Source organism: Tenrec ecaudatus, chromosome 13 (assembly GCF_050624435.1).
Source record: "Tenrec ecaudatus isolate mTenEca1 chromosome 13, mTenEca1.hap1, whole genome shotgun sequence".
In the NCBI taxonomy this organism is placed as follows: domain Eukaryota; kingdom Metazoa; phylum Chordata; class Mammalia; order Afrosoricida; family Tenrecidae; genus Tenrec; species Tenrec ecaudatus.
In genome coordinates this window covers 69,458,449-69,482,002 of record NC_134542.1, presented here as the reverse complement: position 1 = coordinate 69,482,002, position 23,554 = coordinate 69,458,449, and the positions used below count along the sequence as shown (strand labels likewise).

Here is a 23,554-nt window from a genome sequence, read left to right as displayed (position 1 = left end):
ACTTCGCGATACATTACACTTACAGCATGTTCTTTCTCTTGTATTTTTTGGGTAGTGCTCATGACTGCTTTATATCAGGTCAGATTCTCAGATACTAGAATAAGGTTACAGTGTATCCCTTACTCCTGCCCCGCAAATCAATGGACCCCAATATGAAACCGCCCAACCTTCGGCTTCACAACGCTGGCCAAAGTGTTCGCCCATAGACGTGAATCCCTCTGCGCATGCACACTCGAAACTTCCTTTGGTGTTGTGGCATTCCTGGGGACACGTCCCAAACTGGTCACACTCGTTGATGTCTGTAGGCAGAATAAAATCGAAATAGCGCCTCTCCTCCCACAGACCCTGCATCTGTTTGAACCCACACTCACCAAGAGGACCGCGAAGAGCACCGGGGGGAGCAGCGGCAATCGCCAGCATACACGGCACACCTACTAAGCTTCCGCTACTGTGGCACACGGTGGTTTTTGTTTCCCATTTAATCCTCCAAAAACACTCCACGAGGCATAGACTGATAGTAAGCCCACAGCTAATGAGCGACAGACAAGGGTTCAAGCTAAAGCCGGCGGATCTGTTCCACTTCAAACAACAGCAAAATCTCTCTGCCACTGAGTCCATTCTGACTCCGAGCGGTCCCACAGGGCAGGGGGAGCGCTCCTCGTCTTTCTCCTTTGGAGATGGCTGGTGGTTTAGAACTGCTCACCTTGTGGTTACAGCCCAATGGATAACACTCCTCCACCAGGGTTCCTAATAGACGAGTCAGAATGTCCCTTGCAGGACAGTCCCTTGTCATTTTGTTATTGTTGTTACTTGCTATGCTCTTCCTTTTGCTCATCAATGACAGTCATTGATTTGATTTCCAACTGAGGTCTGAAACTTCAGCTCTCCAATGAATTCTGATAAACTTCTGGATGTGACGTAACATGAGTTGGAAGTAAAAAATCCTCAAAATAACTAAACAACTAAAATCAATCTCATCATTTAAATTCCATCTCATGTGCCTGGCTTCAATAGGTATGTAATACATATGGGATGCTTTGCATATGATGAAGAAAGTACAGCTTGTGTTTACTTATTTATTTTAACAAGCTGACTTGCTGATATAATAGCAGCCATCTCACCAATAATCTGACCTTTAAAATTCATATCAATTCCACAAACATCTCCATAGCAGGCACTAATAAGAACACCCATATACAGAGGGGAAGAGCAATTGATACTCTTGAACATATTAATCTCATTAACAGAATTAAGCATGATTTCAGAAATGAAAAAAATAAAAAGGCTGGATGGATGGAGAGTATAAAAGGAACAACAGTTGGAAATGGGGAACTGATTACAAGGATCCACATGTGACCTCTTCCCTGGGAGAGGGACAGCAGAGAAGGGGGGAAGGGAGACTCCGGATAGGGCAAGATATGACAAAATAACGATGTATAAATTACCAAGGGCATATGAGGGAGGGGGGAATGGGGAGGGAGGGGGGAAAAAAAGAGGACCTGATGCAAGGGGCTTAAGTGGAGAGCAAATGCCTTGAGAATGATTGGGGCAGGGAATGTATGGATGTGCTTTATACAATTGATGTATGTATATGTATGGATGGTGATAAGAGTTGTATGGGTCCCTAATAAAATGTAAAAAAAGAAAAAAAATGATTAGGGAAAAGACTGTACAGATGTGCTTTATACAATTGATGTATGTATATGTATGAACTGTGATAAGAATTGTATGAGCCCCAATAAATTGTTAAAAAAAAAAAAGAAAGCAAAAAAAAAAAAAGGAACAACATACTTTACCTATACACAAATTTCTGTTCACAGTGCCTGGTTTGAACCCAGGTCTACAGGTGCAGATGAACCCTCCTTCATTTAATTGGGTACAGTTATGTTGGCATAGATTTTCAGCACATGATCTTTGTTCTCCTACATCTGAAAAGCAAAATCCCAGCATTACGAAAGGCAGGTCAGTCACAAATGAGTAGTGAGGCTGTGTGCGAAGGAATGCCTACCCGTCTAGAAAGTACTCTCTGCCTGCCAATGATTGGCTATTTAAAGATGAGCCCTTGACATAAGCCCGTGTAGAGACTATGGGAACCTAGGCTTCTAAGCTCTCATTTGTGCTAATGGCAGGACTCCTCTCCATGTGTACCAATTTACTGTCCTAACAAGGGACTATTGCTAAGAATGTGCTTGACTGCATCCTGGCCCACACTTGGAAATAAATATGTGTATATGTCAGGTGATTAGTGTTTCCAAATTATAGACTCTTATAATTTCCTCCTGGAACTTTTAAAAAACCAGTTATCAATGACCGTAATCTAGCGCCCATAAGGACAGAGAGTGGCAAAGTCAAAGCAGTGTGGTTTTAGACACAGAGGAAACTGGTTCATTCTATAAGCCCCCTCGAGGGGAATTAATAAGAGAATGGCAGGTGAACAGATATACTGGATGGTGCAAGATACGGGAGAAAAAAAGGAACAACAACAATAATATTTACTATAATAACACGGGTTCTAGGGGAGAGGGTGAGGGAGGCAGGTATAAAAGGGAGTTGACATCAGAGAGTGCCAGAAGAAAGAAAGTGTTTGGAAAAGGATGGTGGCAGCAATTATAGAACCATGCTTGATCTAACTGAACTACGGATTTTTATATCTGTAAGAGCACCCAATAAAAATGGGGGGGCTGATTTGACACCTTGCTGTGTCATATTCTAGCTGCACAATCCTAAACCAAATATTCAACCACTCCCCAGCTCATCTCTAAGTACATCATCCCCTCACTTGCTGCAAAGATTACATAATCTAACAGTATAGTTACCGACACGAAGTAGGTACTCAGGAAGCAGATATTGCTATCATCGAGGTTAGTGTGTATTAACCAAGTGGTGACGATAGGAAAAAGTCATTGAATATTCAGTTCCCCACAGTACTGAAGTTCAGGGTTGGGATGCTCTGGGATTGAGTACAAACTTAATATTGATTTTCTTTCAGCTGTCGACATCAAGTGACTTGTATGTTTATATTTCCAGATTTTATGCAACAAATACAACTTTCATAGTCTGGGGAAAACATTCAACTGATAGCTGGTTTCTGTAGTGTCCACAAGCCTGGCGCAGGTTTTTCCTGCTCTTTCAGGATCCAGATGTAGCCGGGAAGACCTTCACCAGCTCGGGCTCCCCGTCAACACTACCCTGCTCATCGCCCAAAGTTCTTATCTCTGCTGACATCAATCCAAGCCATGTGGTTCTCATTCTTGTCATTCTTAGCGGTTTGCTCCTCTCCTCCTCAGTCTCTATCTGTCTCCATATCCAGATCTTGAAAGGTAACTGACAAAGATGAACTCAGATCGTGAGAAGTAACAGGGTGGGCATGGTTTATCTCCAGAAACCATTAAGCTCACCTATCTCTAGAAGAAAATGTGTCTTGATCGCACACTACTCCAAATATTCGAGTTAAAGAAATTGTGGTATCTCCTGATCCAACTCTTTCAGTTCAGGGTATACCCATCTTCCACACCAAGCAATAAGGTGGAATTTAACCACAAGGCCCCTTAGGGCCCAATGACTCCATCAAAAATGGAAAAATAACTGGGAAAACCCTCATGACAATGAACGGAATGCCCTTGGAATGCTTTAAAAAATATATACATGAAAGTCTTCTGATACCGTTCTAGCTTGAGCTATTAACAACTATACACTGCTTAATGAGACTGTTGATGTTTCCCATTTCTTCTTGTGTAAAGTTTGTGTCTTTCTAGGAATTTATCCATTTCTTATAAAGTTGTTCAAGGTACTCCCTTGCTACACCTTTAATTTCGGAAAGGTCAGTAGTTATATCCATTCAACGTTGAGTCCTGAGCCAAGTACATGGCCCTTCTGCATTTCACTGTGAATATTCAAGTATGCAATCACCCGGCTCTAAAATGGGTGATGTGACGAAAGGACCCAGGGGTGGGGTAAAAGAAACTCTGGACAAAGCACTCCACAAAGTGCCCACAGGCTCATGGAGCAAGGGTCTCCAACAAGAGCAGAAACCATGTAGGAATGGGGTGGGGGGTGGGGGGTGTCTGCCTCAAATGTGTTAACATTGGAACTCCTCTCACTGGAAAGCAACAGTGATCTTTCACTCACCTCACAACTGGCTCCCCCAATCCAGACATATAAACTCATTCTCTCTCCCACTTCATGAAGAAGGGAGAACAGCTACCAGGTGGAGAAGCAAGCATGTCACCCTGACGCTCAGGTCTTTCTTGTACCGTCCAGCGGTGCTCAGCACAGTGATGTCTGCCCTGAGTGCTAAAGCTTTTTCAAAGTTCAGACATGCTTCCAGTGCCACGTGAAGAGGAGGAGGAAAAGGACACGGGAAGAAGGCAAGGAGGAGAGAAAGGAAGAGACGAGAGGTGGAGATGGGGGGAGGCAGGTGCATCCGCCGCACCCCAGCACTGGCATTTTAAATAAGAATGTTATGCCGCTGACAGAGTATTAGCCCCCAGCGGTGAAACGGAACTCTGTGTGCTCTATCCACTGAGAAGTGAGGCTGCCTTTGTACCCAAATGCAAGTCTCTGGTACTTATTGCCTGTAAACAAGTCTCATGTTCAATTAGATGCCATCTAACAAAGGACTGTGGTCCACTTCAAGCCCTTGAACAGACACAGGCAATGGAATCAGAAACCACGGTTCAACTGGAGCCTGAACAGAAATAGTCCAAAGTCCTGCAACAGTGTACGCCAGCCTCCGACAGCAGAGCCAGGCAGACCTGCTAGGCAACTTTGAAAACCCCGCCCGGCAGGCTTTAAAACGGCACAGCAAGCCCTACTGCGAACAACAGGTGAGGCAAAATGGCAAGCCAGCCCGCGATCACAGGTTCCTCATCCCACGAAGGAGAAGCGCTGCAGGGAAATCCTTTGGAGGACCAGACAAGGGAGGAAAACCTCACGAACAGAAAGCACGTGGAGCTGAGGAGTAAGCCCCAGGCTCCTAGAGTTTGAAGAACTCCCCCGTTTCCCTGTGAGGACACTGAGGCTAAGAAGCCTCCCCGGCGAGAGGCCCGGCTAGTGGGAAAAGAACTAGAGAGCAGATATCCGAGCCCGAGGCTCCAGGACCCTCCAAATCCAGCCTCTGTCACCCTGGGTAGCCTCGACAAATGGCGCGCACTCTAGGATGCTGACTTATCAGCTGCTTCCGGAAGCGGCAAATTAGGGAGTGTAGGGAGTGAAAGCACTTGGTCAGCTATGGAGGACTTAGAAAGGTTTGGGTTATTAGCACACGGGGTCCACGTTTCCATCCCAGTACCGAACTCGTACTAGCTCTCAGGTGGGTTGGTCAACCTACTACTTCTAACCTTAGTTGACATCCAAAGCCACACTCTGAAACGTTTCCCTTCAGTGTGAAAGGTCCTGCCCTTACCTTATTAAGATGGAAAAAAAGGTGTGCCGGTAATGAGGGAAACAAGTAATTATCAGACACTAAGAAGCATCTAATGAGCTGCTAGGAGGCTGCCTCTGGATAGGGACACCAGAGTACACCGCCGTACCAGTCATTAGATGCTGTGACTGAGTCCTGACTATACCAAGTAAGGTAGGGGCCGGGGACAATTGAGTTAACGTGCAAGCCTTTCTCAGCTGTGGCTTTAAAAAGAGAAGGTGGAGAGGAAGGAGATGTAAGAGGAGTGAGGGTTTCCGGATGAAATAAAGTGACTGGTGCAGAACGTTTAGCATAGTGTCTCATATAGATAGATGAAGGGCTTCATAGCAGGTAGCTATGGAGTGAATGAAATCGTTGGGTGGTGCAAATGCTTAGCATGCATGCTTGGACCCAGAGCACCCGGGAATAAAGCCCCGGCCATTTACTTCTGAAAACTCAGTCACGGATTTATGAAGCCCGGTTCTACTTCAACACACCTAGGGCCATCATGAGACCAAGCTACGGCCACAGGAGTCTGCAGCGCTGAGCACGGTCCGTGGTTCCGACCTCCTTGGTGAGCTGGCAACTTCCGCGGACCTACAAACGGAGTCTACTTACAGCAGCCGGTCTCATCAAAATGGTCCCCACAGTCATCGACATCATCGCACACGTAGGCCATTGAAATGCAGTGTCCACCGCCGCACTTAAATTCATCTTCTGTACAAGGACTGGGGGTTGGGGCCCTACCTATAGTGTAAGAATAAAGCAAAGTCACGACTTGGTCCTTCTGAGAAACACCTGTGGTAGAAACACTTGTTCACCACCTCTCCATCTGCTTCTTGTTTCTCAGGTGCCCCAGCAAACGTGACTGGCTCGGGCCAAGTCACTGTGTCACATCTGTACAGACGCAAATGTAAGTCCAGGCGCCCCCTCCCCACCCCTTACCGTGCTATGACACCCTTGGAAGCACTTACACCAGGTAGCAGAATTACACAACAGAGAAGGGCGACACAACCTTCTTCCGCACATTCTGCCAGAGTTTGGGAAAGTGTGTGTGTCGCAGCTGCACTCATTACCCTGAGTCCTACGGGGAATGGTGACAGAAGTAGCCTAGCCCCATAGTGAAGCCACAGATTACTTGGCAGTGGCTTGACAAGGAACGGGAAGTGAGGAGGAAACGGATCTGGGAGGCAAGAAAGACGAAGATGTGTGTGACACAAGGACAAAGCATCTCAAAGCTGTCACCTGTGAAGAACGGGCAGACAGACCCCACGCTGACTGAACTTGGAGAGAAGGGAAGGAGGTGAGAAATAGGGTGTTGGTGATGAACTCCGGCTGCCTTACTTGAGAGCGGCAGAGTAGAAAAGGAAGACGTAAGCTCAGGGAAAACCGTCTGACTTACAAGTAAATTAAATGAAAGCAAATAAAGCCCAGAAATTTGCAATATGAGAAGAGCTTGTCAACAATGATAGTCTGAATCTTAACAGACTTCAGATGGGACCGATCTCAGTTGTTTAAAGATTGGCCTCTATTGTTCTGGGTGGCTTCGATGCGTGAAAGAGGACAAAGAAACAAAACAGATTCAAGGACTATGGGAAGGAAAGCTCACTGCTCCCCTTTCCCCCCTGGCTTTGACCGGAGCCCCACAAATGCCTTGTGCTACACACACACACACACACACACTCACACTCACACACACACATACTCACACACACACACTCTCACACACACACTCACACTCACACACACTCACACACACACTCACACACACTCACACTCACACTCACATACACACACACACTCACACACACACTCACACACACACACACTCACACACAGAGCTTTATTAGTAGGCAAGGGTGGGGAGGGGAAATATGTTCCACTTTTCTGGTGGGGAAAAAGACTATTTTCAGTTTTACTTCTTTTTCTATTGTGACTCAAATAAATATACCAATGTTGTAGCCGCAGCTTCAGCTCTGCTCAGAATAAATCTGTTCCAACTTAAACGCTGTCACAGAGGCAGAGTCCCCTGGACACGCAGCCCCTGCAAGATGGAGCCGGCGAGGAGCCAGGCACAGACACCTACAGCTGCTGCATAGAAGCGAAAGAAATGGGGAAATTATACATTTATGTAAATGTTCCCAGGCAGTGTCATTTTAGGAGGGAAGGGAAAAGGAGGAAGCACAATTAAAGCCAGGGGAAATAATTTTCTTCATGGGCCTTTCTATATTAAATTGCCCAGAAAATTGATCAATTCTTCCCTTCAATGGGTAGATTTAGAACGTTCTAAAAGTAAAAGATATTCACAGATTTTCCAATATCTGAAATATTAAGTGCAGTCAGTCTGAAATTTCTACCTCAAACTAATCTATCCTCTTTCTCTTCCGGAACATGCATTTTCATCTGAAAGAGGGGAATCAGATCAGCTGGTAGCACCGAGCTGCCTTCTTTAACACGATCTTTCCAGAGAGGCTCATTAACATCCCCAGACTGGCAAGGAGGAGCTCTGGGTCGGAGAGCCCAACTTTCTTTGAGAAAGTTAATTAATGGAACGTGCGAAGCAGTGATGAGCCCAGGAAGTAACTCAGATAACAGCTCGTGTTTGCTCTTACTTCCTATGAGGGAAGACACGCTGACAAAATGTTTACACAGAGGGTCTTGCACACACCTTGCTCAAACAAAATGGAAATAAGTGGGCAGTGGCAGGGCCTGGCTAAGAAAAGCATGCATCCCCAGGGTCCTGAACACAGATCTATCAGCATGCAGCGATCAGCCATACCAGCAGTCGGCCCCGGGAACAACCCAAGCCTCACTCTGGTAGTCACCGAGATCCCAGTGTGGGCCCCTCCCCGGCCTTCCTGGCGCCTGAGGCTGACTTACACGTCTCCTCCTTCTCGTCACTTCCATCGCCACAGTCATCCGCGTGGTTGCACAGCTCATGTCTGTAAATGCATCGGTTGTTGTCACAGCGGAAACGGGATGTGGGGTCGCAGGAAATGTTTACTGAAAGATGAAAAAGACGCGGTCATGAGTTAAAAGTGGAACACGCGCCAAGGTCTACACATGTTCTCATGCTACTGGCAGACTTGCTTCTTTTATTCACTCGTCCATTCAACGAATTCACCCCAGGACACTGCACTGGGTAGTGGATGCAACAGGGAACCAGAGAGACGCAGACTCTGTCCTCACGGACCATTCATTCTAGTAGACAACAGACGTGACGGGTTCATCATTCAATTTTAACGGCGGTATGAGCCACAAAGGAGCAGTGCTTTGAAAATATCTGCTGAGGGAGTCTGGTATAGAATGGAGTGGGGAGGGGTCAGAGGGCTTCTTATGGGAAGGGTCTCAGTCAGGACGGCACAGGGCAGTTATCCGGCCTGAGTGAGTGAGGAGGACACGGTGGCCAGGACAGTGCAGAAGCCCGTGGGCCTGTCCATGGAACATTGTTGTAAAGTATGAGCCTTTAGAGACTGCAGATCCAAGAGCTTATTCTTGAGACTTGTACTATTAGTGTAATCACTGCAGGAGGCATTTGCTGTGGAGCCACGGGCAGCATCATGAAAAGTTAACACTCACTGCCACTGAGCTGATTCCAACTCATAGAGACGCCTCCTATAGGACAGGGTGGAACTGCCCTGTGGGTTTCCGAGACTGTAACTCTTTGTAGGAGTAGAAAGCCTCATCTTTGTCTCACTGGCATAGGGGCAATGTCCCTGCCTCACGCATGTTTTTATTTTACTTGCAATGAGAATTTTGTCTTGTAAGGGGAAGCTACTTCCAAAGGACTTCTTTATGGGAGGTTATACATGCTGAAGATGTTTCCAAAATTCACCAAGTTAAAAAGAAAATAAAACATGATTCCTAATTAAGTAAGAAGGTAGAAAGAAACAAACGCTGGGCTGTCACCGAGAAAATAAGCTAAACATACATCAGAGTTCTTTGGGGAAAAAGGACATATTCTGTGTGTCCTCTGCGAGAGTCAGACCCCTGGATTAACACAAGTCGTGGGGCACTGAGCAGAACAGGAAGCAGCAGCAACACGAACGTCAGCGGCAAGTGACAGCAGGAGCAGACTGGGCGCTGACCAAGAGTTTCCGCAGAAATGCTGCTGGGGACCCCCTGCCCTGTGATGAGGGCTTCTACCCACACACAGTGCTCACGCTGAGCTTGCAGGGCATGGTGGTGCCTGGATGGCCAGGACCTCCCACCGAGATTCTGCTTAAGTGGGGCTGGAGTGGGCTCGTGGATGTGCATGTGTAGTAATATCCAAGTGCTGCCGGCGCCCCTAGCCCAGAGCCGCTGGCCTGACACTTCTCAAGTGGCTCGGCGCGTGTGGGAAAGGCATGCAAGAGGCACCATCAGTACTCAGTCAACAGCAGCAGGTTTTCACTCAGGAGACTAAACTAAATCAGCTACAGCGTGTTCCTTTGGGTTTGGTTTTAGTTCAGTTTTCTTGCAAACATTAGCTTTGTCCAGGCCCCTTTCCTGCAGACTCTGGCGCACTGGGTCTCGGCGTGAGGTCAGGTCAGGGTATGGGATTGTTTCCCGCCCTGCCTACATACTGCCTGTAAGAAACCCCGAGGTCCTGCCAGACCTCAAGCCTCTTGCACTTACGGCACAGGTGGAGCTCTTCGTCAGAGCCATCTCCACAGTCGTCGTCGCCATCGCACTGCCACAGGGACTGCACGCAAACATGGTTTTTACATTCGAACATGCTGCCTGGGCAGTAGGCACCATTGGGAAAGCGGGTGGCTGTTGGTAGGAAGGATATGTATTCAAATGATTAGAAGAACTCGCTGGTTTGGAAGGATGCCCTGCTGTTTTTCCATCAGCTCTTTGCACTCTAGCTGTCTTTCTTTATGCACCAGATGCACTGTCTGGGCTTCAGCTGGATTATTTCTTAAGAGCGTGTCTATGCTCGTGGGGTTCCGTGCACAGCACAATTTCCATGACATGATCATCTGGGAGAGCACTGGGCTTTCCCTCCACACTCACTGTCACTGAGTTAATTCTGATCGCAGAGACCCTACATAGATTTAAGGCTGCCAGACTTTATGGGAGCAGACAGCCTCATCTTTCTCCTACAGAGTGGCCTGTGGGTTTGAACTGATGACCTTGAAAATAGAAGTCCAGTGCCTAACCCACAGCTACAGGTGAGCTCAACTCCTCCAGTGTATCAGGACTTGCATTATTCCTCAAAGATCTATCTAGGCTCATGGAAACACATCATTTATACGAGCCATCATGGAAAGTCCTCAACAAATTAGTATTTATTCAGCAATTCATAATGGCTAGAACGTGAATGATGACATAGGTTTCACACATTTTATAGTTACTGCATCATACAATTCAGATAGTTTTTATGATAAATTTAGTATGTCCAAAGACCAACTCAACTTATTTGCATTAGTAAATTCATGGCTCAAATATTCCTTTCCCACCTGCAATGTTTTTATATAATTAATGATATATATAACAGCTGACAATATAGACTTTTTCTCAGCACAAATTACGTAATGTATCCTTTGTTTGATATATTGTGAATGAAATGCCCTTGAATGGCTATATATATATATATGGAAACTCACCCCCAAAATGAAGAAATGAAGTCATCATTATCAATGGACGCAAAATAACAGCGATGTAAGGCCTTTGAATCTGAGCAGCGGCAGCTGATGGGAGAGCTATGGTCTACTTGTATGATATACACTCCGGGTCAACGTCCCCATGGGTATCTAGAGACTTACGGCAAGTGGACTCGTCGGAGGCATCGAGACAGTCAGCGAATCCATCACATTTCAGGTGTTCAGGCACGCAGTGTCCACTCCCACATTGAAAATATTGAGGGTGGCAGGTCCTCAGCTCTGAAGAGAGAATATGGTCACTCCCACACAGGTATTCGCTACATGGAGTGAATATTGCTACTCAGGCCTGGTGACTGGCTCACAGCAAATTCACAGCTTGTGGCTAGTGCAGTCTTAACATTTACCCTTTCTCGGCTCAAGAGATGGAGCCGGCCGTGCATAGCACTGCACCCTCCATAAGAAGGCCCCACTGCTACACTTCTCAGAAATCAGCGTTCCCGAGCCTTGATCTTTACTGATTTATTCTGCAACCCAGCAATTGATCAGTCTATAACAGTGACGCAACTCCTATAATTCCTGTTTGTATATTCTAATATCTACACCAGGAGCTACAAAAGCATAGTGTGTAGAATTGTGGAAAGATTCATCTTTTGGTTTACAAGGTCTGAAAGTTGAAAAGTTGACCTGACCTTCAAGTTTAAATTACATATTTTAAATTCTTCATCATTTCCCCCTGTTCTCATTGATCTGTTTATAAGCCTATAGCACACACACACACACACACACACACACACACACACACACACACACACACACACAACGGAAAGTACTGTGTTAGTTTGAGATGGATTACCAAAATAAATAATACAAAGAAAAGTAGAGAAGTCTGATAAGTCCCTCGGCCCCACCCCCACCCAAGCACATTCTGCAGTTACCGCAGTCCCGCTCGTCCGAGTTGTCCCCACAGTCATTGTCATGGTCGCAGATCCATCGAGAGGGAATGCAGTGCTGGTTGTCACAGCGAAACTCACTCTCAGTGCACTCCCGAGGGACTGAAAAGGGAAGTCACGTGCCATCAGGGGACACCAGCGCTCACACCCCAGACACAGATCAAAGCGCCCGCCACACCCCAGCCCTGCTTGGTCCAACATCCCAGAGGTCGGCTTGGGCAGATTGTCTGCCCTCCAAAAACACACCCTCAATTTCAGTGTTTAAATCTGGGAAGTCCAAAGGTGAGTTAAGCTTATAAGGGTGCTGTTTTACTTCATGAAACTAGTTAGCCTCTTGTGGAAATCAACATAAACCTTTTGATGACCAATAAAATCCCAATCCCTTTTAAGTGACTTTTTTTAAATCCCCCATTGTGTAAGAGATTTTTAGCCCATTGATATCTAGAGGTGTAATCTCCTTCCTGATTTTTTTTCCAACTGCCCATGGCAAGTGGTTACCACCTCTTTCTTTGAAAAGACAACTAAGGTGGATTATATTTAGTATTGGTGGATTCAGAATTCGCAAACTAAAAAGCATACTCCCAAAACTCATGGCCATCGAGTCAATTCCAACTCAGAGCAATGCTATCGGACAGACTAGAACTGCCCCTGTGGGCTTCTGAGAGGGCAAATCTCACCAGACGGAGCAGACAGCCTCATCTTTCTCCGTCACCGCACCTGTTATTATCGCATTATCGTGTGTTGTCCTGTTATATAAAGCCTCCCAAAGCTTTACTAGAAACAGCTCAGGTGGAACGTTAAGACAAAGTCAAGCCAGTACCAGCCACTGACAGCGTGTGATCAAACAGCTGACCCCATCCTACCAGTCAGGGAAGAAAGGACGGGGCGGTTGGAGAGTGGACAGAGAGCAACTACGCCAGCTGTGGTGGACACTCACCACACCGGTCCTCATCTGAGTTATCGCCACAGTCGTCCTGGCCATCACATCTCCAGCGAAGAGGGATGCAGTAGTGGTTGTCACAGCGGAAGTGCCCTGAAGGATTGCAGGTCACCTCCTCTGCAAAGAAGAGCCGTTGCAAAGACTTGAGAAGCCAGTGGTCGAGAAATGCACCAAATTGGCTTCCTTGGGAATTTTGAACCTGCTAGAGAAATGCCAGCCACATTCATTGCTGTTTTTAGCTAAAGAGAACCAATCCTAGGGCTTGAAATTAGATCTCCTTCCAATAAAGAAGCTACTCAAAAGTCAAAATGGTAATATCTGCTTTGGCATGTGAGACCCAGACCCATTAAGGGAGGCTAGGCAATTACCACCAGTGAGTAGAACATTTTTGTCCACGGTCTTTAGTCAGTTCAACAAAGTGTTATTAAAATAATCCATCATCTTCCTAACCTCTCTTCCAATAAAACCCAACACACACACGTCACTTGGATTTCAAATGAGAACCTAAGAGGGCTTCAAAAAAGTCGAGGAAAAGTTACCTAACCTTATAATTGCATTTTCCGTGAATTTTTTAAAGCCCTCTCATCTATACCATGTTGTCTTTTATTGTTGTTGGGTCGATTCTGACTTACAGGCCCGCTCCTTAGAGTTTTCAAGACTGTGACTTTCGAAAACAGACCATCAGGCCTGTCTCCCGGGGTGCACTGGGGGGACACCAGCCAGCACCCCATCTAGGGGCGTGGCACTCCACTCATTCATTTGGTCTCTTATCCCTGCGTTCCTCCAAGTTGTCTGACAACAGCAGCCCAGTGAATGATCCTGGAAAGTCTGAGAGGCAGGCATTCAGAACAGGGAGATGCCCAAGCAAGAGATACTTTTTTTTTCTTTTTAATTATCCTGTTTTGACGATAGATACCAAGGCTATTTTCTTCCCCACCCTTTTCCTATATTTCTCTAATTACAAAATTTGTCAATTAAAAATTATTCCACACGTTCCCATAATTTTAATAAGTCTACCCCCAATTACAGCATTCTCTAGAATAGGATTTCATTTAAAAGAATATAATTAAAATTCTGGCAAATACTATGAAGGTATAAAGTGGGATTAGCAGCATACGCTGATGGTCTTTTGTTCAGAGTAAACATGAAAAACCCATTCTCATCCCCTACGAGTGGCACTTCACACTGAAGCTAGCTACCCGCCCTGGTCACCCCCCCCCCCCGACCCCCCACCCTCTGCGGCCCTCTTACCACAGCCTTCCTCATCACTGTTGTCCCTGCAGTCGTCAACACCATTGCACACAGTCCACTTGGGAACGCAGCGATAGTTGGTTTTACAGCTGAACTCCGTATAATTATCACAGCGATATGCAGACCCCACTGGAAAGGGAGGAGGCAGCAACATCAGAACTGAAGTTCCCATCCTGCTCCCAAAGTACACAGTAACTGTTTCCACTGTCACGGTAAGCAAGCACGACTGTCGAGTAGCAAAGACCACAGTACCAGCTAAGCAGACTCTGGCCACGTGGTGGAGAGGTGATCAGCTCACCAAGAGCAGAAAAAGAGGCATCCCTATGTTTTCTCAGGACCCCAACACCACTCACTCGTGTGGCAGGGGAATTTTGTGGGCTGGGTTTGAAACGTCGTCTCTGCCATGATAGGCACTCCTGCACGTCCCTTGAGACTCAGATTTCTCCTCTCTCAGTAAAACCCACCTTCTTAACCACAAAGTGTATGTGACCAGGTATTGTGTGTGTATCCATCTATACAATACGCACTGTATCTATCACACAGTCTATGCCATATCTGTATGGATATTCATACAAGCTGTACATTCTTATCACATTCTGAGTGGTTAGACACGCCTTGTATCGAGAGAAAGTATGGCACGGCACACACCTACATGTTGCCTTGCTGGGCACATTTGCGCTGTGGCCCCATTTGCTGGCACACTGCAACTCGCTGGACCCACACTGGGATCCGCAGCAAGCAGCTTGGGCGACAAGAAGGTCATGTTTGCATTCAGTGGCATTGACAGGTCCTAGAGTCACCTGAAGAGCCCCACCGAGCTGAACTTCAACTTTGCTCATTCCCCACAGTTTATCTTTGCCTCGCTGCTCCTGATCCTCCCCCGGGGACTCACTGCCCTCCTGATCCTCCCCCAGGAACTTACTGCCCTCCTGGTCCTCCCTGGGGACTCACTGCCCTCCTGGAGGTCCTCCCCCATGGACTCACTGCCCTCCTGGAGGTCCTCCCCCAGGACTCACTGCACTCCTGGAGGTCCTCCCCCGGGGACTCACTGCCCTCCTGGAGGTCCTCCCCCATAGACTCACTGCCCTCCTGGAGGTCCTCCCCCTGACTCACTGCCCTCCTGGAGGTCCTCCCCCATGGACTCACTGCACTCCTGGAGGTCCTCCCCCGGGGACTCACTGCCCTCCTGCTCCTCCCCCACGGACTCACTGCCCTCCTGGTCCTCCCCCGGGGACTCACTGCCCTCCTGGAGGTCCTCCCCTGGGGACTCACTGCCCTCCTGGAGGTCCTCCCCTGGGGACTCACTGCCCTCCTGGTCCTCCCCTGGGGACTCACTGCCCTCCTGGTCCTCCCCCGGGGACTTACTGCCCTCCTGGTCCTCCCCCGGGGACTCACTGCCCTCCTGGAGATCCTTCCCCGGGGACTCACTGCCCTCCTGGTCCTCCCCCGGGGACTCACTGCCCTCTTGGTCCTCCCCCGGGGACTTACTGCACTCCTGGATGGGCTCGTCTGAGAAGTCGCCACAGTCGTTGTCATAGTCACACTTCCAAGACTGGGGGATGCAGCGGCCGCTGTTACATTTGAACTGGCCTGGGCGGCAGGTTCTGCTGGCACAGTGGGAACTGTCTTCATCGGAGTTATCGGAGCAGTCGTCTTCCGTGTCGCACTGCCACGACTCTGGGATGCAGCGCTTGTTGGCGCACTGCCACTCATTGGCCCCGCACTGGTGATTCTCTGTCAGCAGAGACAGTTGCTCATCAGCCTGGACAACCAGGAGAACATACGCTCCTAATTTGCCTCGAAAGATCCAAGGGAGTTGGTTCACCACTGCATTCGGGGACTAAGGTCCTAATGTATTTGGCTACAATCAGTCACCCGCATGGGCAGTCTTTCCTCTGACGATCACTGTCTCCCAAACATCGTTACATGCTTAAACAGCCAAGTCATCTTAACTATCTTCTCTTGCATGAAGAACTAGAAGCCAAGGATCAAACATGGACACATGCTATTGAACATTTCTTTGTGAAGCCCTCATTCTACTCCCAACGTCAGCGCTGCAAGGATTCTACACACTCAGGATGAGTCACCAGCACGGACAACTTCCTATCTGCCTCCGCCGTTCGCCTTGTGGACACCTGAAACCCACTGTAACCCACTACCCTCTAATGGAGTCTAACCCCTATAGGGCCAAGAACAGCTTCCTCCTTACGGAAGCAAAATGCCTCATCTTCCTCCTGAAAAGCAGCTGGTGGGGTTAAACTGCTGACCTTGCAGTTAGCACCCCACAAGTAATCAACCACCCCTCCACAACGCCTTAGGATTCATTTCTAAAGCCTTCCTTTTCTCCTGGATGGTTGACCCACTTGTGGTTTACGACATTCCATAAATCCCTACAGGATCCCATCTGTCCCCAATGAAGTAGAGAAGAGGGCAGAAGTCAGTGCAACAAACCACAAAGAATCCGGTCTTCATCAGACCCATCCGGGCAGTCCTGGTGGGCATTGCATAGAAAGTGTGAGCTGGTGCAATTGCCATCCTGACACTGGAACTGCCCCAGGCGGCAGTAGCGCGGTGGGCACATGGGCGGCTCGTCAGAGCCATCGGCACAGTCCTTCTGCCCGTCACACTTCCACCAGATCGGAATGCACCTGCGGAGAAAGGGTGGCGCTTGGGAGAAGGGGTCACGCTGTCCTTTGACGAGAGGCATCCAGGCTTCGCAAGTAAGCGGAGGGTACAATGGCCTCATTGCAGGAAAAACATGACCAATCAGCTAGAACAGGTTTGTTACGCTCCAAACACATGCTAACAATCTCCTACTACCAAGACACACACACGAGCGTGTTTGGAGCTGTGGTTTCTTGGAGCAGTTCTTACTTCTTAACAGGGTGCTCCCAAGCTGTTAGCTGGGAAGCTGGGAGGTAGAAACGTCTGCCGTGTGGTCGTTCATGGTTGGCGCTGGCTAGATTCTCCATAAATCTCATCTGATGAGCATATTACTCTGGGGGAACCTCGGGTGCTATGATTTGCATGAAAGCTTCTACTACGCATCCCACAGTCTGCCTCTGAACCCCTTTCATCATAAACGGCTCGTGGCTTTTGTTGGGGAACTAATCAGAGACCGCGTCTCAGAGCAAACACAAACGATCAGAGATGAGAGGTGCTGCCCTGGAGCCTCTGGAGTGCTTAACTGGGAGGACGGGTCAGCGTGTGTGGAAAAGACAAGCGAGAGGCTTACTGGCTACTTTTCACTATCAACATTTAAGAAAATTTCCTGAAAATGAGAACTACAAAGTTTCCCTCCTCTCTATAGATATAAGAACGTGTGGGCAGAACCATCTGGTTAGCTAGTTCCTCATAGTCATGAAGGAGCCTATCCAGTGTTGGAGGCGCCTGGTGCTCTCGGTGAATTAGAAAACCTGAGCCCCCTGGAACCTGGAGGCTCCGTGTGTGTCCAAGGGAGAGGGAAACACGGGGCAGAGAGCGTCTTACTTTTCACTGTCAGCACATAAGAACTGGGTGCTGGAACACATGGGGAGACAGCGGGTGCTCCCCCCCAGGCGGAGCGTCTGGAAGTGGTCTGGACATTCACAGGTATATCCTTGGCCTCCCGCTTTGATGAGGCAAAGATGAGAACAGCCACCGTTGTTGACGCCACAGGGATTTTCCACTAGTGAGAAAGGAAGAAAATGCATGTCGATTTTCGAACAGAGCATCCGACACAGGTGAACGGATCATTCGCCTGGATAGCAGACTTGTTCTTGGGCCGTGTTCCGTTCTACTGCCCATGGGGTCACTACACCCAGCTGTTATTGCTGCTGTCCTGAGGAGCCGCCGAGCCAGTCCCGAGTCATACAGCTCGGTGTACAGTGGAAGGAAACCCCAGCCAGTCCCGCTCCGTCCTCACACTTGCTATGTTTCAGCCCAGTGTTGCGGCCACTGAAAACCAGAAGTGAGGCCCGGGCGCTTGTGCTGGGGGCTAGGAAATAAGGGTTTCTCAAAGGCCCGGGAGAACAGGTGGGGGACTCTGCTTCAATCCAAAATCAAAAGTAGCACTGTATTTCCAGTAGGCCCTTCTGGCCCTCACTCTAAAGCTATGAGCAATAGCATTTGGTCAAGAATAATGCGCAGTGTCATTACTAATTTTCTGGGTCCCCACGGAGAAGTAAAGATCAGCTTGGACTTTTGCTAAATGAGGGGTACTAACCTCCAGAAAGAAACAATGAGCACCTTTACTTGGCTAATTCTCACTTTCCCTGACCTGCCAAGTTCATTGTATTCAGAGAGACATGGCAACAAAGCAAGACAACAAAATTTATGCCCAGGTATGAGCCTTTGCTGCTTCATCTCTAAGTCACAAAAGGGCTTTAACTGCAGGAAGAGGAATGTAAATTCACAAATAAAAACATCATTCAACTTAAGACAGACTGAAATGCTTTGCTCGCAGTGATATTATCTTGTGGGCAAATAGGAACTAGATCTCTTTGGTGCGTGATACAATGCTGTGCACAAATAAGTGCTTAATAAATGGTGCTTTACAATGATCCTAGTAGTCCTTTTAGCACTTTTCTAAAGTAGATGAGCTTGTACTGAGAAGCAATCATTTGCTTTTTAGGTGTCACCATTAGGTGGGTTTATAGATGAAATGCTCCTATTTTTCCAAAATCCCATTACTTCATATTTAGGGTCAAAAATATTTTAATCCTCTCACCAGAATAGAAATAAAAATGGCAACATAACAAATATCAAGTCTTAAACCCTGAAAGAAAAGTTTCAAAGAACCTTAACTCACTCACTTGCTGTCTTTGAGTCAATTCCAACTCACAGAGGCCCTCTAGGCCACGGCAGAATTGCCCCTGTGGGTTTCTGAGACTGTAAGTCTTGATGGGTATAGAAAACCTTATCTTTCACCCGCAGAGCAGCTGATGGTTTTGAACTGCTGACCTCCCGGTTAACAGCCTTACTTGGAGGTAAGGAAATGTGTTTCGTGCCCTCAATTGCCACTTAGTTCTTAGCATACACTTTGAAGAAAACATAAATGCCTTTCAAAAATTATGGATTTCATGCTTAATGAGATAAAAATGAAATTACATATAAACCTAAAAACTCTGCTAAACTTTGGCATCATCTACTCACCGATTGGCTGCCTGTATGGATGATACACGTGGATGTCAAATGGTCTGTGTGTTGTGTTCATGAGCAACATCCTACTTGATCCGTCGTATTTGTTTCCCTTTTCAATGGACCTTGTATTCCAATCTGTCCAGTAAACAGTGTCCTCAAAAATGGTAATGGCAAAGGGGTGTGGCAGCATCCCATCATACACTGTGTGCCGGTTGCGGCCCTCCAAATCAGAGTACCTGGCAGTCAGACAAAGAAACAGTCACTCACTCCGTGGAGAAGACAGCCCCACTTCTCCAGTGCCGTTAAAGATAATTGAATGAACAACTCAATGGAGAAACGTCTACTGGTGATTACAGCCCAGGAAGTTCTATGGGGCCATTCCACTGTGTCCTTTAAGAACAGAATCAACTCAATGGCAAACGCAACAATGGAGATAGATGAAGGAGTCCTATTTAGTTCTAAGCTGCTAACCAAAATGGTGGTGGTTGAAGCCCACCCACCACCTCAAGAGGCTCGAAGGCCTGGGAATCTCCCAAACCATCACCACCGATTCCTTTCTGACTCATAGCGACACAACAGTATGGCCTTGATGCGGTTTTGAAAGCTGTAAATCTCTAAGGAGGACGTCCACCACATGGATCTCCCACAGGCGAGTTGGTAGGTTCAAAGCTCTGGCCTTTTGGTCAGTGTTCAAGCACGTTAAAGGCTGTGCCACCAGGACTCTGCCCTGTAAAGGGTATAGCCCAGGAAACCCGATGGGGCAGTTCCATGCTTTCCTGTGTGTTCATCCTGAGAGCAAAATAGAAGCGGTGGCACCACCACTACCAACAGACACAACTGGAGCCCAGCCTAAAGGATATTTCAATACGCCTAAAGGATATTTTGTAAATGCTGAAAAGCAATAGTGGAAAAGGGCTGCAACAATCACTGATTCCTAACCACTGCTGCTTCTCCGCAGATGCTCCAGGTGAGCAGCTGCAGGTTTGTCATCTTTCATATTGGCGTTCTCCATTAAGCATCCTTCTAGCATGCTGTGGCAAACCTCTTCCTTGTTACCTAAGTCGTTGTAAGACATCAAAAGATGGCGATAGAACGCAAAAGTGTGATGTGCGGTCAACACTGTCTAAGGGAAGCTCTTCTAGAGGACAGCGGGGCTGTTAGTGAAACCTGAGAGGAATGTTCTCGCTGAGTTAAATTACAGACCTGCAGGGTTGATTTTACGTACGATGGCAGCAAGCCCTGGGACCCAGAGTAAATACTCTTTCCTGAGGATGAAACTTCCAGTCAAGGAACTCTGGAGATGTGCAAGATCTCCCCATTCTTATGACTATGGCTCTATGTCAGAACTGACAACCTGAGCAAGAAGTGGGGCAAGCGAGCCCCTACAAACCGTGATATGTTAGCCATGGGTTGTTAAAAAGCTTTTCCAAGGAGAAGACTTGCTTAGCCTTTTGTCGATAAGGAATGTAGGTTCATGACAAGGACCTGGTCACCATGTGCTCAAAACAAAAATCACAGCTCAACAGTAGTCTTAAACAGTCCAGGTCGGAGCCGCATGGGCCTCGCACACTGGAAACTCAAAGCCCAATGTTACCCAGTGATTTTAGTCCGTTCTATGTACGTACTCGATGTAGCCCAGGTGGGCATCTGCCCAGTAGAGTCTATCATTGGTGTAGTCGATGGTGATGCCGTTGGGCCACTCTATCTTGGTGGAGATAATCACAGACATGTTGCTTCCATCCATGCCTATTCTCCCAATGTACGCAGGGTGAGCCCAGTCTGTCCAGTAGACGTGCCTGTGCAAGCAAACACAGTTACTTCCTGAAGCCCCAAGGATCCCGTCGTAGTGACCATAGGTCTTTCTTCTGTGTGGAGCCTCTCAGAGAGGAAAGGGAGCAAACAAGAAATCAATCCACAAGAGAAAAGGTGGGCAGGTGGGAGATAATATATGGGAACTGTTGAAGAATTAATATGACAAGCTGTGCACTGATCACAATGTTGTTTGCACTACAGCATGACTCGAAAGGTGACAGTGTGTTGTGGCAATTAAAACAGGAAGGCGGAAGAGAATACCCATTGGACTAAATCATTTACCAGGTAGGAAAAGTGAAAGACCAATCCCAGCTAGATATTGGTCTTGAGATAATCACGTGAACAGCCATTTTGGGGTAACAGTGGCAGAATATGGGCATAAACAATGACGAGGAAACAATACCCATATCGTGGATGAAGGACAATTCCCCGGGGATTTTCAAAGCAGAAGGTGTTGTTGACATCCACACAGTGCTCGGCCAGCCGGCGACGGAATCGACCATTGAGATCGGAGACAAAGAGGCCATTCAGTGAAGCGTCCAACCAATAGAGTTTCCTAAAATTGAATGCCGAGCGTCACTGATAACGGCCATGTTGCCAGTGAACCGTTCATATTCTACTGCAGGATTTCCTACCTAGCTACCTGAAATCTCAGTCAGCTATTTCCTGAAGCGAAGGCAGAGGATGGGGACACAGGAAGTTGGCCTTCTTGCAATGAAGCAACAGTATGGGTGTGCGATACCCTCTCCACTTTAAAGTCAGGTCTCTTAGGGAATTCTGGGGCCATCTGTCACATCGGGAGTCTGCTTTTACTGTCTGCATGAAGCATCGGAATCTTTCCCAATCAACAGGAAAGCTTAGAAGAGCAGGAAGCTTGAAGCAATGGGATCATGAACGATACTTTAAGGGGTGGAGTGGAGGAAGCACTGCCCAGTAGACATGCCTGATCAGGCAGACTGGCTACATAACTGCATCCCTGAAGTTGCCCAGAACAGAAGCAGCTCAGGTAAGTATTTCTAAATTGCAGAATGCCTAAATGAAGCCGTCCTTAATATCATCTGCATGGACTTAACTCAACAGTCAGCAAAAGCGCAGCTTATTCCACCTTGATGATGGCCTGCCTTCCCCATAAAAACGACACCACGACCAATCCTAAAATCGCATCATAGGCTTCGTGGAATCCCATGTTGAGAATTAAGCACACAGCAGAAAATAAAATTTTAAAATGGCAAAAATTCACTATATTCTCAAACTGTCCCACGTTTAGAAGATCAATTTTCTACTCAGGCGAAAAGGTCATTAGAATGTTTGATGGATGTTTTATTACCTGGTAACCCAGTCTACAGCCAGACCTTCCACAGCTGGTAGATCGTGGCTCATGACTGTTTCTTGGTTTGTCGTATTGAGAAATACTCTCTCAATGACTTTCCTCTCCGTATCAGCCCAATACAGTCTGTTTTCCACTCGGTCAAAATCCAAGGCCACAACATTGCCCAGTCCTTGCAAAAGGAGAGTGTAAAAGTCGCCATCGAGCGCTAGCTTTCTCACATAGTAGCGGTTGCTAAAAACGAGATAGGGCTCGATGTCGCTGTTCTGTCGACAGCTCTTTCCATCTCCCTCCCGAATGTAGCCCGGAGCACACTTGCAGATGTAGGAGCCGATCGTGTTCTCACAGATCTGGCTACAGACAGAGGGCGTTGCCTGGCACTCGTCAACGTCATCACAGGTCCGGCCGTCAGACATAAGCTTATAACCAGGACGACACGAGCAGTAGAAACTGGTTTGCGTGTCTGTGCAGTTCTGATCACAGCCACTGATGGAAGGGTTCGTGCACTCATTAATGCCTGGCGGGAAAAGACAGTTATCAGAGGACCTGAAATGACTAGACCCCAAACAGAGCCAAAGATGCTCACTGCCTTACATATCGAGGAGGCCCTGTCTTCTGATTCACAAGCAATAGTAATTTCCTAATCAGTTCTCAGGGGTTGAGTGCCCACATTCAGTCTTCCCTCCCTACCCCCCCCTCTTTTCCTCCGTCTTGTGCTGTACTCACCACACCCTCTCTCATCACTGTTGTCCGTGCAGTCATCCAGATGGTTGCAGACCTTTGCCATCTCAATGCAGTGCCCGTTGTCGCATCGGAACTCATGAGGGGGGCATGTTGCTTCTGGGGTGCTGCACAGATGCTCCAACTCATCAGACTCGTCTCCGCAATCATTGTCCCCATCACAGACGTAGCTCTTGTGGATGCAGCGCCCATTCTGACAGGTAAACTGATTCATGGAGCACGTGGGGTATGTGCAGTTCCTCTCATCGCTGTAGTCACCACAGTCGTTGCGTCGGTCACACCTGTGTAAAGAGCAGCAGGGCCATGCTCGGACAGGTGGCCACGCCTCAACTCTGACACACTCGGGGTTCTGTTTGTTCGTCTCTAACGAGGTGAAGGCCGGGTCAACCATTTCCAAGATGCCATCACCACAAGCCCCATCTT

General features: G+C 47.6%; 1 protein-coding gene across 1 annotated transcript in view; it reads right to left on the bottom strand.

Moving 5' to 3' along the window:
• The window catches only part of LRP2 (LDL receptor related protein 2), a 208,528-nt gene that overhangs the window by 26,745 nt on the left and 158,229 nt on the right, over window positions 1-23,554 (bottom strand). The window contains exons 48-64 of the mRNA XM_075529132.1: window positions 23,117-23,412; window positions 22,391-22,907; window positions 21,467-21,619; window positions 20,877-21,047; window positions 19,264-19,487; window positions 17,620-17,797; window positions 16,582-16,778; window positions 15,619-15,864; window positions 14,131-14,259; window positions 12,877-12,996; window positions 11,925-12,041; window positions 11,152-11,268; window positions 10,019-10,156; window positions 8,282-8,404; window positions 6,020-6,148; window positions 1,797-1,928; window positions 168-299 (exon numbers count right to left, since the gene is read on the bottom strand). Of these exons, the coding sequence (XP_075385247.1) occupies window positions 168-299; window positions 1,797-1,928; window positions 6,020-6,148; window positions 8,282-8,404; window positions 10,019-10,156; window positions 11,152-11,268; window positions 11,925-12,041; window positions 12,877-12,996; window positions 14,131-14,259; window positions 15,619-15,864; window positions 16,582-16,778; window positions 17,620-17,797; window positions 19,264-19,487; window positions 20,877-21,047; window positions 21,467-21,619; window positions 22,391-22,907; window positions 23,117-23,412 (3,119 nt within the window). The remainder of the gene's footprint in view (window positions 1-167; window positions 300-1,796; window positions 1,929-6,019; window positions 6,149-8,281; window positions 8,405-10,018; window positions 10,157-11,151; window positions 11,269-11,924; window positions 12,042-12,876; window positions 12,997-14,130; window positions 14,260-15,618; window positions 15,865-16,581; window positions 16,779-17,619; window positions 17,798-19,263; window positions 19,488-20,876; window positions 21,048-21,466; window positions 21,620-22,390; window positions 22,908-23,116; window positions 23,413-23,554) is intronic.